This window comes from Anser cygnoides, chromosome 1 (assembly GCF_040182565.1).
Source record: "Anser cygnoides isolate HZ-2024a breed goose chromosome 1, Taihu_goose_T2T_genome, whole genome shotgun sequence".
In the NCBI taxonomy this organism is placed as follows: Eukaryota; Metazoa; Chordata; class Aves; order Anseriformes; family Anatidae; genus Anser; species Anser cygnoides.
The window spans coordinates 54,233,026-54,248,865 of NC_089873.1; the positions used below are offsets into that span (position 1 = coordinate 54,233,026).

Below are 15,840 nucleotides of genomic sequence, written 5' to 3' on the forward strand. Positions count from 1 at the left end.
CGGTGATTTTAATACAGATACAGTATATGGAAAATCTAATAAAACTGACTACACATGCAGAATAGTGGGTTTTTCATAGCAGACGTGTCCACTTAAAAGAAATCTAAACTCTTAAACTCTCTAGATTACACTATACAGAGAAAGCATATAAAATGTTATTTTGGGAAGACTGTTTTGACTCAGAGAGAAATATATTAATGTAATCAGAGGAGGAAAATAGATTTGCAGTATAAATAGCTTTTTTTTTTTTACCTTAAGCATTGGTAGTTATCAATTAAATGCTTATATACTAAGAGCAGATATATAAAACCCTAGATGCACATTATTTCAATTATGTTTTTTTCAATGTCTTGGATATCAAAAATATGTTTGAATGTACAAATATATATATGTATGCACACCATGCATAAATATATGTGTGTATATATATACAGAGTGTGCATATATAAATATACGTGCATATATACATATGCAGGGTGTGTATAAATACGTTACATATAATATATGTATGTAATATCTATATATATATATATTTCAGTAAGTCATATATTGTGGTAAACAATGAAGATCGTAATATTTCTGCCAAATATGTTCTCAGTTCTGGCCAGCTGGAAATAATTCCCTCTGCTACCAAAGGACTCTTGGGATTTTGTATCCTGGTTTGGGTACATTACAAGTGTCTTTGTGAGAGTAATAATGAAAGCATAATAATTTTGCTACTATTTTGTTGAGCTTGGTTTAAAAAAAGTGAGAGAAATTAGTCAGTAGCTGTCAAATACATACTGTGATACAACCATGTAATTGAAATTTGTTATTATATTTCCATTGTGCTAGTCTATGTAAAAAACAGTTCATTCACTGTATCATGTTTCACTGCACAATTTTTGTGACAAATTAAAAGTAGCACCTTTTTGTTTACTTTCGTAAGAGTTTCTGAAGAAAATGTATTGAAATGTACCCAGTAATCTTCTGTGAAAAATCCTGACAGATATTTTTTTCATAATAGTAACTGCACAATTGCTTTAAATGGCTTCCATTCTGTTTACAAAGCATTACCAGTATATCATAGAAATAAATGGTGCATGCTGTAGACCATGCGCAATAGCACAAAGCAGTTATTTGCACAATAAAACTTAATTTGGTTCAGAACTCATAATGAAGTGAAGGAGACTAATAAAGCCTATTGCCTTATTACCAGCACAAAACATTGGTGTATTATTACATTTAAAGCATCAAAATGACTGCCAATCCAGGCACTTGGTTCAGAAAGAGACAGTGCTCACTGATGGCCTCAGAGGATGGAAGGAGGCCCTGCAGCCAGCTGAGTGCCCCAGCCATGGGCCGCCCCTGGACCACAGTACCCTGGTCACAAGCAGAAGTGCCCTCATAGACACATTGATAAAACTTTGACACCTAGAACCTGTCAATAGGTATCATGAGCACCAACCACCAACAGTGAAAGATCACAAGTATGGTTAGTAGCCTCACCCAGGGCCGGATCTCAGTGTATGACCTCCCCCTTTTGCCACAAGGTAAAGACCTGACTGACTTTTTAAGCCAACTATCTTTTACAATGTCCCTCTGATCAGGTTGAATAACATTGCTATAAATCTGAACATAAATTCTCATGCAGAATTAGCCAGCATGTGCTGGCTTTCTAGTAATGATAGGGTGATTCTTCTTGGCCACTGAGTATAAGCATATAGATTTATTTATTTATTTTATTTTTCTGGTTTTTTAAGCTCCATAATGCACAAACATACAAGGTCTGTTTTCATTAGGTCCACCACTGTATAATCAACAAAGTTATAAAAACTTCCTCGTGAGGTTGCTCTCACCTTAATGAGGATTTCTTCCTCAGAAGAAAACCTTAGAAGGTCAGTAAACTCAAAAATGAAGGAAGAGAAGAATGTATGGTGAAAAATATTGAAAATATGTATTATTCATAACTCCCACCATTTTTTGTCTTTGAATAAAATAGTATTTTTCTTGACATGTCAGGATATGTTTTGGCTCAATTGTGTAAAATTTCTGGAAAGCTCACTACCTGACTAGCAAGAAAATGTACTGGAATCCAGACAAACATAACATAAACCTAGCTGAGGTTGTCAGTCAGGCATGAACACTTATTTTAAAAGTGAATTTTCAAAATGCTACAAAAGCACAACTTATAAATTTGTCTGATTCATTTAAGTAGTTGAATGGAAGAGGACAGACTACCAAGTTAAAAAAAAAAAAAAAAAGTGTATTTTTCCTTCCCCATAGTGAGACTCAAGGGGGGCTGTTATTGCTGAAGGTTTCAATCCCCACCTTGAAAAGTTATTTCTGCAATCTGGAAAGTTGTTTGTTTTTTTTTCTTTTTCTTTTGTTTTCTCAAAGTGTGGCTTATGTTGCTTACAATGCTGCACAGTCCGTAGTTATTTCAACTCCTAACTGTTGTGAAAAAAAGCTCCGAGTTCATAATTGTACTTTTAAATACAACTGTTTGGAAAGCTCAGAACCTACACTGCTGAGTGGAAAAACTAAAGAATGTTGGCATTGAAGACATCTTCAAGAAGATTAATTTTTATCTGTTGTTTTTAAAGGTGCTTTATGGATTTATGATGAGTTTGGTTTATTAAGTCAGAATGTGCATTTGTTAATGTCTGTAAAATTCTGGAAGGTTTTAATTAATTTCATCTTATACAAGGATAGCTCCAAAATTCTGCATTTGCTTGTCAGTTAAAAAAAAAAAAAAAAAAAGTAAATAAAATCTGTTTCTTTGCCTTAATACTTTGTTTTACTGCACTGGAAAAAAAAAAAAAAAGTGGGGGAAAGGAAAGGAAAGGAAAGGAAAGGAAAGGAAAGGAAAGGAAAGGAAAGGAAAGGAAAGGAAAGGAAAGGAAAGGAAAGGAAAGGAAAGGAAAGGAAAGGAAAGGAAAGGAAAGGAAAGGAAAGGAAAGGAAAGGAAAGGAAAGGAAAGGAAAGGAAAGGAAAGGAAAGGAAAGGAAAGGAAAGGAAAGGAAAGGAAAGGAAAGGAAAGGAAAGGAAAGGAAAGGAAAGGAAAGGAAAGGAAAGGAAAGGAAAGGAAAGGAAAGGAAAGGAAAGGAAAGGAAAGGAAAGGAAAGGAAAGGAAAGGAAAGGAAAGGAAAGGAAAGGAAAGGAAAGGAAAGGAAAGGAAAGGAAAGGAAAGGAAAGGAAAGGAAAGGAAAGGAAAGGAAAGGAAAGGAAAGGAAAGGAAAGGAAAGGAAAGGAAGCAAAAAAAAAAAGAAAAAAAAAGAAAGAAGAAAGCAAAAAAAAGAAAAGAAAAAAATGCTTTTATTAGGCAAGTTATGGGGAAAGAAAGCTACACAGAGGCACATCGATATAAAGTCTTTGTCTCAGTAATTTACAAAGCAGATGCGTTAGGCAATGGGCCTTTTCTTAAGATCAACCCTTCTAAAACCTCTCATCAGCCTTACACAAAAAGCAAGGTACTCAGAAGCTTTAATGATTCTGTTCCTTGGAAAATGGCCTGGAGATCCATAGTAAGAGACCACATTGGTGGAAGAGAAATCCTACTTGTCCCCTTACTGGTGATTGCAGCGGAACAGATTTTCTGAAGTAAAAGGATGGACTGGAATCCATTAGAATTATATGGCCAGGAAGTGGGGAGAAGAATAGATTAAACAGTTGGTGCTGTTTTAAAGTTAAACTATTCAGTTAACTAAGTAGTTAAAGTTGCTGCTTTAACTAGTATTTGTGATTTTTTTTTAAATAGCTTTTCAAAAGCAGTACAAAATTGCTGTCATGCTGAAGATTTTAGAGCTATATACATTAATGTGTGGATACGTATTGCAGATCCTGTGAGTCTTCATAAAGAGCCATGTCACAATAGAAACTAAAATCCATTGGTTTAGTTTATTTATTTCAATTTTAATTCTTGAACTTGTTATTCAATTGCATCTACTATTAACTAATCAGAAATTTTTGAACTGTGATTTCAAATAATCTTTATCAAGTAAAATAGTATTGATCTATGAGACCAAAATTTGATGAAAAATTTAAATTCCAGTGTTAAAAGAAAGTTCACAACTACTGAGATTTTAGAATGTGTGAAGTCACAACAGAAATTCCAAAAACACAACCTGCAACCAAAATGGAGTTTCAGGTTTGGTTAAATGGAATGAACAAATTATTTTTATTTTTTTTTCATTTCATGTTATTCACTGGAAATATTTTCCTTTTCTGTTGATAAAAATTAATTGTTATCTGCCTTCAGGGATTTCTTTATCCCATCTACCAAAGTCACGCACTTTGGTAGGTGAAGTTTTCATTATTTGACAAAAGCTGGCGAATCTTAGATTTTGAGCTGCTGTTGTCTAGTGAATGGTGAGAAGGTGGTTAAGGTTAACACATCCTCCCTGTGTTTTTCAGGAGGACTTTGGTGGTCTCATTACTGGACTATCTCACTAGAATACTCTTACTTGAGGATGAGGCAAACTTCCTGTTTGGACTCTTCCTTTGATCAACATAAAAAATGGAGCAAATCAGAATTTGTGGTAAATCATGTAGCTAAGTCAACATTCTGTCATTTTCTGTGTGGAATTTAAACTGTTAGACTGTAAGTCAGTCCACACCATGATACCTCTCATTTTGTGGTCTATTGCTAACCATGATGTCAGAGAGAGCACTTGCAGCGCAACAGGAGCTACTGGCCAGAAGAAACTTCACATTGCTCTTGCCTCAATCACCTGCATTGTTGGAAATAATTTAAGAAGTGTTGAACTTTATGACAACCTAAGAAACTCATCATTATTGGATGACTAAATAGAGTTGGTTGAGTAATGTTAATTATTTGCAAGTTTGTATTAAGAAAAAGATTCCTTGTGAAGGTTTAGATGGCAGGGATCTGAATATCTGTCAAAATAACCTAAGCTGGTGCATTGTATCACAGTTGTAGGTACTGAAATCAAACAGGAAAACATGAAACATGGATCGAGATGCTAATTCAGAGAACATTTTGCAGTGCTCCAAGTATGACTTTTCACCACAGCAGGTGCTGGGTTGGTACCTCTGCTTCTCATGGTGAGAGCCTGTGATCCAGCTGCCTTCCTACAGGCCTGTGGTTGCAACTGCTGTTGTGCTCTTAGCTGGAGGACTCTGTGGCTTGGCACATGCAAGGTTTCCTCCAGGAGCTTGTGAACAGTGACAACGTGATGTAACTTCGAATTGGTTTCTTCCATGCAAAATATGTTTTATCGTGCCAAAATTTACACAGAGAAAGTGGATGTGAAATACCAGAGACCTAACACAGACCTGGCATTGCCTGGCAGGCCTTGAGGTAGACCTGCCGTGGCCTCAGACTCCCACTGCTTGCCCTGGGCATTCAGCCATCCTCTTCTTATGGCAGAGCCATTCCTCAGGTGATCTCAGTGCCCAGCAGCTGCCTCAGCTGGCAATTGCTGCCAGTGCCTCTTGTAACTCTTTTAGCAGATTAGTCCACTTTGATCTCTAGTCTCTCCACTGAGCTAGCAGTGCTAAGGCTGTGATGGCCTCTCCCCCAGCAACAAGAACCACTGCTGTGTCTAAGGGAATACTCTTTGACTGGGTCATGATTTTGCCTTTCCTGCCTGGTTTCTTATCTCATGCCAGGGCAGGTAACTCAACATAAACAAATGCACAGGGACTCGAGCAATACTCATATGAAAGAATGTTAGGTTTCCCCCAGGTCTTCAGGCATGTACATCTTAGGCATCATTAAAAATGGAAGTTTTCAGTTGGAATATGCTTATAGACTAGAAATAGCTAATCTTCTTGCCAGAAGAAGATTAAAAATCTCAATAAATTTTTTATTTGTAGGAAAAATGTAACTGCTCATTCAGATCACTTGCAACTGTATTATAAAGGGAGATTTCCATTGAAATCTTTTCTTACCAGTTTGAGTACTTATATACCTATACAGAGTTTTTGTCTGTGATTTCATGAGCTGTCTGTCTTGCAACCTAACAGTAATTTATCCAGCGTTGTGAATATATGGAAAAAAAATGCAGGTAAGTGTGCACTATGCAGTACTATAATTGCTACAATTCAGCAATCATGAGGCTGCAAGTGATTACATAGGAGGGGGATAAAAAGGAGTATAAGCAGGAAAGCAGTGGATGGAAAGATACCACTTTGATAATTTGTTTTGCTTTTGGTTTTTAAATTACACTAACTTTGTAGACTGGAGCAATCTGCCAAGAAATTTCAAATATTTGTCCCTTTACCTGTGAATAGATTTCCTTTGTACTTTGAAGAGTATTTAGCCTCCGTCTTCAACAGAAAATGTGTTCCTAACATACATATGATTCTTGAGGTATATGGACCACTAGTATTTTAATCTTCCATTGTGAGGGCAGTTGTGAAGACAAGTGAATTAATGATTACAAGGAGTTAAGCATCACAACAAAGAAAGTGATAGAGATACTTTTGTAGGTACTAGATCTGTAGAGGCTTAGAACCAAATGTGATCTCTCAGAGCAGTGGAAGCAGTCATTTTTAGCTACCCATCCAAAATTATAACATTCCCTGCCCTTATAATGGAGAATGCATTTCTGTGCCTGGGATATCAGCATTCCTGGTCTTGCATCACACAAAACTGTGTTCAAGCGCGAAGTTGTGAATGGCATCTCCTGGGCATGCACTTACGCTGCTTCTGATATCCTGCTGGTAAATTCAGACCGCGAGGATGTAGGCACAAATGTCTTAAAGTACTGCACCTAAATCTGTCACACCTCAGCTGACAGAGTCATTAAAATTGCAGTAAAATTTGAAACTATCCAGTGGCTTTCTAATTAAATATTGAAAGTCTCTTTTGAACAGAATTATTAAAAGATTTATTTTTACTCAAGGAGAAATACAATTAAAATTAATATTTTGACATATCTGAGGTTTTTATGCAAGTCCTGTTCTTACAATTTACAGCAGGCATTCAGGTGACCCCCACTGAATGAGGGGCATCCTTTCTAAACCTGCCCTGAGGAGCACATAAAATATGACATAATTGCCTTTGTTTGGTTTTAAATGTCCCATGACAAATTCTCTTTTCATAATACCTAGCTTTTACTCAGATTCACAAAAGGTTCAATTTGTTTTTTAATGAAAAGATTTTGCAGGTGTACATTCCATGCTTTGCCTTTCCTCCATCAAAGAGTGAAAGAAATACAGTGTATTGTTAATACAAGATCCTGATGATACACAAGACTGATTACCATTATAATTCTTTTCAGACGTTATGTATAAAATGTCAAGAAAATTCACATGCATTTCTATCCCTATAACTAAAATAAAATATTAATAATGACAAATCCTGTCATTATTCCATCATAGTAAAATTAAAATTGTACATAGTACAATTGTACATAGTACACTTAAAATCGGCAAGCAACCATGATGCCCATCTACAAGAAGGGCCGGAGGGTAGACCCAGGGAACTATAGGCCTGTTACTTTGACCTCAGTGCCAGGGAAGCTCATGGAGTAGATTATCTTGAGTGTCATCAAGCGGCAATTACAGGGCAACCAGGCGATCAGGACCAGTCAGCATGGGTTTATGAAAGGCAGGTCCTGCTTGACGAACCTGATCTCCTTCTATGACAAAGTGACACGCTTAGTGGATGAGGGAAAGGCCGTTGATGTGGTCTACCTTGACTTCAGTAAGGCTTTTGACACCGTTTCCCACAACATTCTCCTCAAGAAACTGGTTGCTCTTGGCTTGGACTGGTGTACACTTCATTGGGTTAAAAACTGGCTGGATAGCCGGGCCCAAAGAGTTGTGGAGAGTGGAGCCAAATCCAGTTGGAGGCCGGTCACTAGTGGAGTCCCCCAGGACTCAGTACTGGGGCCAGTCCTCTTTAATATCTTTATTGATGATCTCGATGAGGGGATTGAGTGCACCCTCAATAAGTTTGCAGATGACACCAAGTTAGGTGCATGTGTCGATCTGCTCGAGGGAAGGAAGGCTCTGCAGGAGGATCTGGATAGGCTGGACTGATGGGCTGAGGCCAACTGTATGAAGTTCAACAAGGCCAAGTGCCGGGTCCTGCACCTGGGGCACAACAACCCCAAGCAGAGCTACAGGCTGGGAGATGAATGGTTGGAAAGCTGCCTGGCAGAGAAGGACCTGGGAGTATTGGTTGATCATCGGCTGAATATGAGCCAGCAGTGTGCCCAGGTGGCCAAGAAGGCCAACAGCATCCTGGCTTGTATAAGAAGCAGTGTGACCAGCAGGTCTAGGGAAGTGATTGTGCCCCTATACTCAGCTCTGGTGAGGCCGCACCTTGAGTACTGTGTTCAGTTTTGGGCCCCTCACTACAAAAAGGACATGGAGGTGCTCGAGAGAGTCCAGAGAAGGGCGACCAAGCTGGTGAGGGGTCTGGAGAACAAGTCTTATGAGGAGCGGCTGAGGGAGCTGGGATTGTTCAGCCTGGAGAAGAGGAGGCTCAGGGGCGACCTTATCGCTCTCTATAGGTACATTAAAGGAGGCTGTAGCGAGGTGGGAATTGGTCTATTCTCCCACGTGCCTGGTGACAGGATGAGGGGGAATGGGCTAAAGTTGCACCAGGGGAGGTTTAGGTTGGATATTAGGAAAAACTTCTTTACTGAAAGGGTTGTTAGGCATTGGAATAGGCTGCCCAGGGAAGTGGTTGAGTCACCATCCCTGGAGGTCTTTAAAAGACGTTTAGAAGTTGAGCTTAGTGATACGGTTTAGTGGAGGACTTCTTGGTGTTAGGTCAGAGGTTGGACTAGGTTATTTTGGAGGTCTCTTCCAATCTAGATGATTCTGTGATTCTGTGAAATAATTTCAATCAATCATCTTATTTAAATGTCTCTTAAAGGTCTAACCAGTGGCTTCTGAAATGATGTGTTGAGATTAATACAAATTAGAAATATAATTTGAAAAAAAGTGCATTTATGTTTATGAATTAGGATTTAAATTCCATTCAGGCAGAAGGCATAGGAAACCACCCCAATCTCTAAGCATCCTTTTTTTCCATGTGCTACACCTAATTATTACCATATAAAATGATAGATTTTGATAGATTGATTAAACTTTCACATAAGCTATCCCTCTCAAAATGAAAGTAAAGTCAAAAGATGGACTGGGAGTCTAAATTATGTTCTCAGTAGATTGAAATCTGATATTTAACACTGTTTAAATATAGACTGTTATGATAAAATAATGTAGGAGGACATCCAAGTAGTCAGTTTCACTGTTCTTTGAAAGACTTAGATAAGAGCTGGATGGAAAACTGACATAATATATTCACAAGAAGTTTGGCTTATCATATCATCCATGTAGAAAGAAACATATTTTTGACTGGACTATTTCAATTTAAGAAAAATATATAAAAAAAAAAAACCTTGTAGGTCTGTCAGCTGTAGCAAAGTAAAAAACGGGAATCAGAGTTTAATTGGCTAGAACAGATTTGTTTCAATGTTGAAAGATCAAAGAAACCAGTTCAACAGTTTAAGGTAGGAAAAGTATATAAAAATTAGCTTTTCAAAGGCCTAAAATCTTTGACATTTTGACACCAAAAAAGGTTCTTTAAGTGATACAGCTTCTTACTGTTTTTAGGGGACTATCAAACACTATATATGTTGTTCAGAGCTTTTGTTATCCACAAAAATTATATTTAACTAGTTCTAAAATTCGTAAAGTTAATAAATTAAAAACTTCAAAGTATAAAAATGAAATAACCAAGTCAAAAATATTTATCACTGTTTTAAATATCAGAAAGAATCCTACAAAAATAAACACCTGTAATATTTTAGCTTTATGTGCTTATTAATTAAATATCTTTATATCTCTACATGCAAGCGTATATTCCATGGAAAACAAATTAAAACAAGGTGATTACAGTAATTACATTTAAATCCTTTACTGGCAGATGGTTTTAAATACAATTTAAATAGCAAAAACATTGAAGAAAAAGTCAATAGAGAAATTGATTATGCAACTATTTAAAAATTAGAATAGTATTTTATTTAGCCTCCATAGAGGCCTTATACTTTTGAAAGCATATAACTATATTTATTTGTCTGTACTGTTATACACACTGAGAGGAAAAAAAGCATCCATGAGGTAACTGGAGCAATTTTCCCCACCACATCTAAGGAGTGGGCAGGACCAACTATACTGTATTATACTATGATATAGAATCATAGAATGGTTTGGGTTGGAAGGGACCCTAAAGATCATCTAATTCCAACCCCCTGCCGTGACAGGGACACCTCAAGCTAGACCAGGTTGCTCCCATCCAACTTGGCCTTGAACACTTCTATGGATGGGGCATCCACAGCTGCTCTGGGCAACCTGTTCCAGTGTCTCACCACCCTCACAGTGAAGAATTTCCTCTTAATCTCTAATCTAAACATACCCTTTTCTAGTTTAAAGCCATTATTCATCATCCTGTCACTGCACTCCCTGACAAAGAGTCCCACCCCAGCTTTCCTGTAGGCCCTCTTTAGCTACTGGAAGGCAGCTTTAAGGTCTCCCTGGAGCCTTCTCTACTCCATGCTGAACAACCCCAACTCTCTCAGCCTCTCTTCGTAGGAGAGCTGCTCCAGCCCTCTGGTCATCTTTGTGGGCCTCCTCTGCACTTGTTCCAATATGTCTATTTCCTTCTTGTGCTCTGGTCCCAGAGCTGAATGCAAGACTGTGATCTCACAGGAGCAGAGCCGAGGGGGAGAATCACATCCCTTGACCTGCTGGCCATGCTTCTTTTTATGCAGCCCAGGATACAGTTGGCTTTCTGTGCAGCAAGCAGACATTGAAAGCTCATGACATGCTTCTTGTCAAACAGCACCCCTAGGTATATATAGTATAATAATACATGGTATATAGTGTATATATAGTATAACAATGGTGTAGTATAGCAATATATTGTATATATAGTATAGTAATGTTATACTATAGTATAATACTGTACTAGCAGCATACTTTTTGGTTCATAACATGATTTTTTTTCTTGAATTTCTTCACTTCCTTGATGGAATTAATTTTGCTTCTATTTAGCCATCATAATGGAAGCACGTAAATTTAAGATAATCACGTGTTTTCAGCCAGGAGAAAAGATATGCATGTTGTTCATCCCACCTCTTTCAGACACAGAAGATATGCTGACAGTGTTTCTCTCTCCAGCTTTTACAGAAGGAACCAGATAACCACTTTAATCTCAGCATTCAGCACTTTAGCTTTCCAGTTATCCTGCTCTGTGCCAGCCAGATATATTCAAGATTTTCAGCTCAGCTATTGTATTTGTGTCTTAAGTCAATGGATGATACAGGATACCTAAGGGCATTTTTGCCCTAAGTAGAGCATGCTCTGTTGTGGGGTCACAGGCCAGGATTTCAAGAAAAAATGTTTACAGGTAGGAAAGGTACCCAGAATATTCTTCTTGTGATTTATAGTTATATATATGTAGATACACATTAATAGTAACAATGTATATAGTAACAATGGCTTCTCCCTAGGGATATCAGAACATTTATAAGCCTAATGGCAAGGTCTCTGTTTTATCTGGTCCCTTACCGGTCATTTTTCTCTCCAAATCTTACTGTCTAACACATCCAGCAATGTTCTCCAGCTTCCAAGCTCTGAGGCACCCTGAGCTGTCAACTACAAAATCACTCTTATATTGTGTTCACAGTAAATTAGTTATCTAAAGCCTGGAATTATAATGAGGTAATGAATAGCCTCTCAGGAAGTAGAGAACTGTACAAAGGTCTACAGAGATCAACATGCCTGTGAGAAGAAAGCAAGGTTAAGGAACATTTTTTAGGTTTTAGGGTATCTTCATCGGATTAAGCCACAACATTTAGAAAGTTCCAGCTAGAGAACTAGTACTCTAGATTTAAATTTAAATCCACAATTCTTTTTCATTCTTCTAAATCAAATATATATATATATATATATTGTTGTGAATTTTCAAATTACTTGACTGAGTTTGGCAAAGTTAGTAGGGATCCAAATTTAGACTTAAGATAGAAAGATATCTTAGGACTTAACTATGGGAGTACCAGCATCTCTGCAGTTTTACACTCCAGATTTGAGTGACGTTGAAATGTGTTACTGTGGTCCAGGTCAAAAGCTTTGCAAGTGTGCTAAATGGGAAAATAATGTCTGTAATAGTGATTTAGAAAAGTAATCTAAAGATTTGAGGACTGCATTCAGAAACCAATGAGGAAAAAACTTTGTGATATATTTGATCATATTTTAGGAGGTAGTACTTGGACTTGAACCCAAGGTTGACTGTCCAGTTTTCAATAACTACGATAGTATTCATGCACATTTATTTTTATTAATGTCTTCTGTTAATTTAATTTAAGCACTTATGACTTCATCCTCAATAATATTACCCTTTTCTTTTTCAAAAGAGAATTTAGCATGAAAACCATTAAGAATTATATCAAATATTATTGCCTTATAGGGTTAAATAATATGTAGGTAGTTGAAAAGCTTACTCTAGACAAGACATACTTTGTAAGAGATATGTTAAGCTGGATTGCATAAACATAAAAACATAAATATAAGGAATATGTATGTTCTTATTTCTCAGAAGCAGTACTACTGAGTTTTATCAATACTGAACAATCACTCACTTACCTAGATCTGTAATGTTATTATCTGTTGTTGCAATGATCATCAGAATTTTGAGAAGAAAGATTTAGAGGCTTCCTAGGCAAAAAACTTAAGAGTCATCTGCATCTTCATCTGCACCTAATTCATACATCCTCATAACCCATACAGCCATGTTTTGGTGTGACTACCTGTGTAGACAGTTAGATAATTTTTTCAGTGACTAAATTAGCACATTTGTAAATATTTTGCACACTTTAAAAAGTTCAAGTTAAATAAGAAATAAGTAATAAGTGCAAGTGTGATAATAATAAAAAACCCCTCTCCTTTAACAAAGTGAAAAGTAAAAATCCATTTTTATTTGTAAGGCAACAGGAGGAGAGTTTCCTTGCTGTCTTAGGATCATTAATTCTGAATTAATTTATTCATTAAATCAGGAAAAGAGAACAAGTATGAAAGCGAATTAGCTGTGTAGTTCTTCACAACTTAGAACTGCTACGTGACCACTAGAGCTGATACTTTTAAGGTGGGCCAGACTTGAAACTTCATTCTGCTCCTGCTTGTTGTTACTCTGTATCCTTTTCAGTTACAAAAACATGGTAACAATTAGCCTTTAAAATGAGGGATTTTGGGCAAAGACATTGTTCCTAAGTGTTCAAAATTAAGTGAATCCCCCCAAATAATAGTATACAATGTTAGATGCTTTTATTTGCATTTCACTTTGAGGGTATAATTTTATTTAGTTAGTTACTTTAAAAGTGGTGGCCCAAAGGTATCTAAATACCGAAAGAGGAAAAAAAAAACTGTTGTGGAATGTGTGAAGAAATTATAAAATTTTGTAATCGTGTTTACACCATGTTCTTACTGATGTGAAGGATGATTAAGGATTTGTGTTAGAAATAGGTGATAAATCAAGATGATGTCATAGTGAAGTCTGCATTTTAATGGATCAATGATTATTGTATGAAACTCCAGATCTATTGTCAGCTGACAGTTAACATATCCCGTGATTTTACATTTATTTCACATAATGTACAGTTACTCTCTGTAAATCATTATTTTATAGTATATACTTTGAAGTATCTCCTTAAGCTACCTGAAAGTCACTTATAGCCTTATTAGGTAATTTTATTAGCTAATTTTTCTTGCTGTAAACCATTATTTCTTTAGTTTAGGTTTAAGAACTATTTGCATCATACCAAACAATAAAAACAATAAAAAATAAATAAATAAATAAAAATAGTGGAGCTATTCAGATAAAAAGTTTTTAAATTTTTAAATTACCAATGACTATACAAAAGGAATCACTACTAACGAGATTATAAAGATTTCCTTAGGCAAAAATTTTAAAGTACAGTGTATTTGTACATTCCCAGAAGACACATATTGTCTCACACAATTTTAATTCCCACTCTTTTATATTTTCATACAATTGTTGTGGGTGAAATTTTGCCCTCCAGTCTTGGTCTTGACACTGAAACCAGTGGAAATCACACAAATGCATCAAGGGCTGTAACTTGAAAATCAGTGAGGAGTGAAACTGCTTGACTCAAAACACTTTTCCACATTTATATTAAGGAAGAATCATGTAAAGTGATGTGTCCCGCAGATCTCAAATGCTGGCCAGAGCTGATTCAAATAGTCATTACAATCAGAATTTAAACATAAATTAAAAGTAAAATTTGAACCCCTCCCCCCAAAACAAACAAACAAAAAAAACACTTTCAAAATAAATTATTCAGACCAAAGTACATATATTTTTTAATGTAGATTTCCATCTACTAGTTACTTCAAGTCCCACAAATTCCTAACTGTTGAACATGCTTACCAAGTAGTACTGACTTAGGTCTTCCCTACTACAACATGTTTTTTTCTTTCAGGACAGGGCAGTATTTTAGGGTGTTTTTGACTCAGTATTTATGCATATATAATAGAGTGATAGAAACCTTTAAATTTACACTAGCTTTCCAAAAACCAGCATCTACCCATCATAGTAGTATTCCACTGTAATACACAATGCTATCCATTTGGTAAACCACTTATTATATATGCTCATGGAAGCAGAATATTGCAAAGAGAAAGCAGCTTATTTTCCAGTATCTGTGTGGGACTTTATACCACTAAAAATAAATGAAGCAGTATCTTTAATATGAAAAAGGAAAAAAAAATCCTACTTGTATCTGCACTAAAATAGCCATTGAATACCACACTTAGGACTTTTATGTACCTGTTTTTCTTAAGAAAAAGCCCTTAGAATTCATGTTACAGTTACTAAGTGCTGGAAAGTTGATAAAACTAGAATTTCATTTTACATCACTTGTTTTTCTTTCATAGTCTTTTGGCTCTGTTCTCCTGTAATGCTACTTTGGTAACCACTGTGTTCAATGTGAAAGAATAATAAAGATAGAAGATAAAGCAAGACATAATGTTGAATATCCTGACATTCTGTCATTCTTTTGTATCCTTAATGCTCCTTAATCATTAGCAATATAAGTTTATTTGCTTGTTTGTTGTGTTTGTTTTTTGTTAAACCTCTCTGCATGTATAGACCTAATATAGCGGATGTTACAAATGGCCAATTTGGTATCAAAATGTCAGTAGATTTCACAAACCGCCTGCTAAGTGATTTTTGGTTTTCTTATACATATGACCATTTCCTTTCTATCTTTTGCAGATTGTAGCTTTGCGTGAACAAAATGCACACATTCAAAGGAAAATTGCAGCTGGTGAAGGGCCTGCTGAATCAGAGCATATTGAAGGAATGGAGCCAGGGCAAAAGGTTCATGAAAAGGTATAAAACATTAGTTTTCATTGGAGCACACAATCTATATAAGAACTGATTCAGTGTAACACTGTAATGTGAATATAGTGTAAGTGTAATGTGAATCTATTGTAAGTATAGTGTGAATATTTTATGGGACTTCCATTTACAATATTGTTTGCCCACTGAAACCAATGTCAAACAATGAATTTTTTCACATGAAAAGCAAGTGCAAATGGGCAGGTCTTAGCTCTCTGATCAGATATTGAGTTAGGCCTACAGATTATAGTAAACTTTTATTGTTTGTTTGTTTGTTTGTTTTTTGTTTTGTTTTTCAAAATGCTGCAGTTAAGGATAGCATCTCCTTCTGAGTGGTCCTCCCTATGTCATAGGCAGAAGAGCAAGGTGTAATTGTATATACATACTAGGGCATATATGCATAAAGGACATATACGCATAAAGGACATATATGCAAAAACTGCTGCCAATGTAGCCCATCA

General features: G+C 36.2%; 1 protein-coding gene across 14 annotated transcripts in view; it reads left to right on the forward strand.

The window, feature by feature from the left end:
- Positions 1–15,840, forward strand: part of PPFIA2 (PTPRF interacting protein alpha 2) — a 348,861-nt gene that overhangs the window by 248,226 nt on the left and 84,795 nt on the right. For all 14 annotated transcript variants that reach the window (XR_010830989.1, XM_066995740.1, XM_066995699.1 and 11 more), the window contains one exon: positions 15,254–15,370. Coding sequence is in view for 13 of the 14 variants with exons in the window: in XM_066995740.1 (XP_066851841.1) it covers positions 15,254–15,370 (117 nt within the window). In the remaining variant the exon portion in view is untranslated. The remainder of the gene's footprint in view (positions 1–15,253; positions 15,371–15,840) is intronic.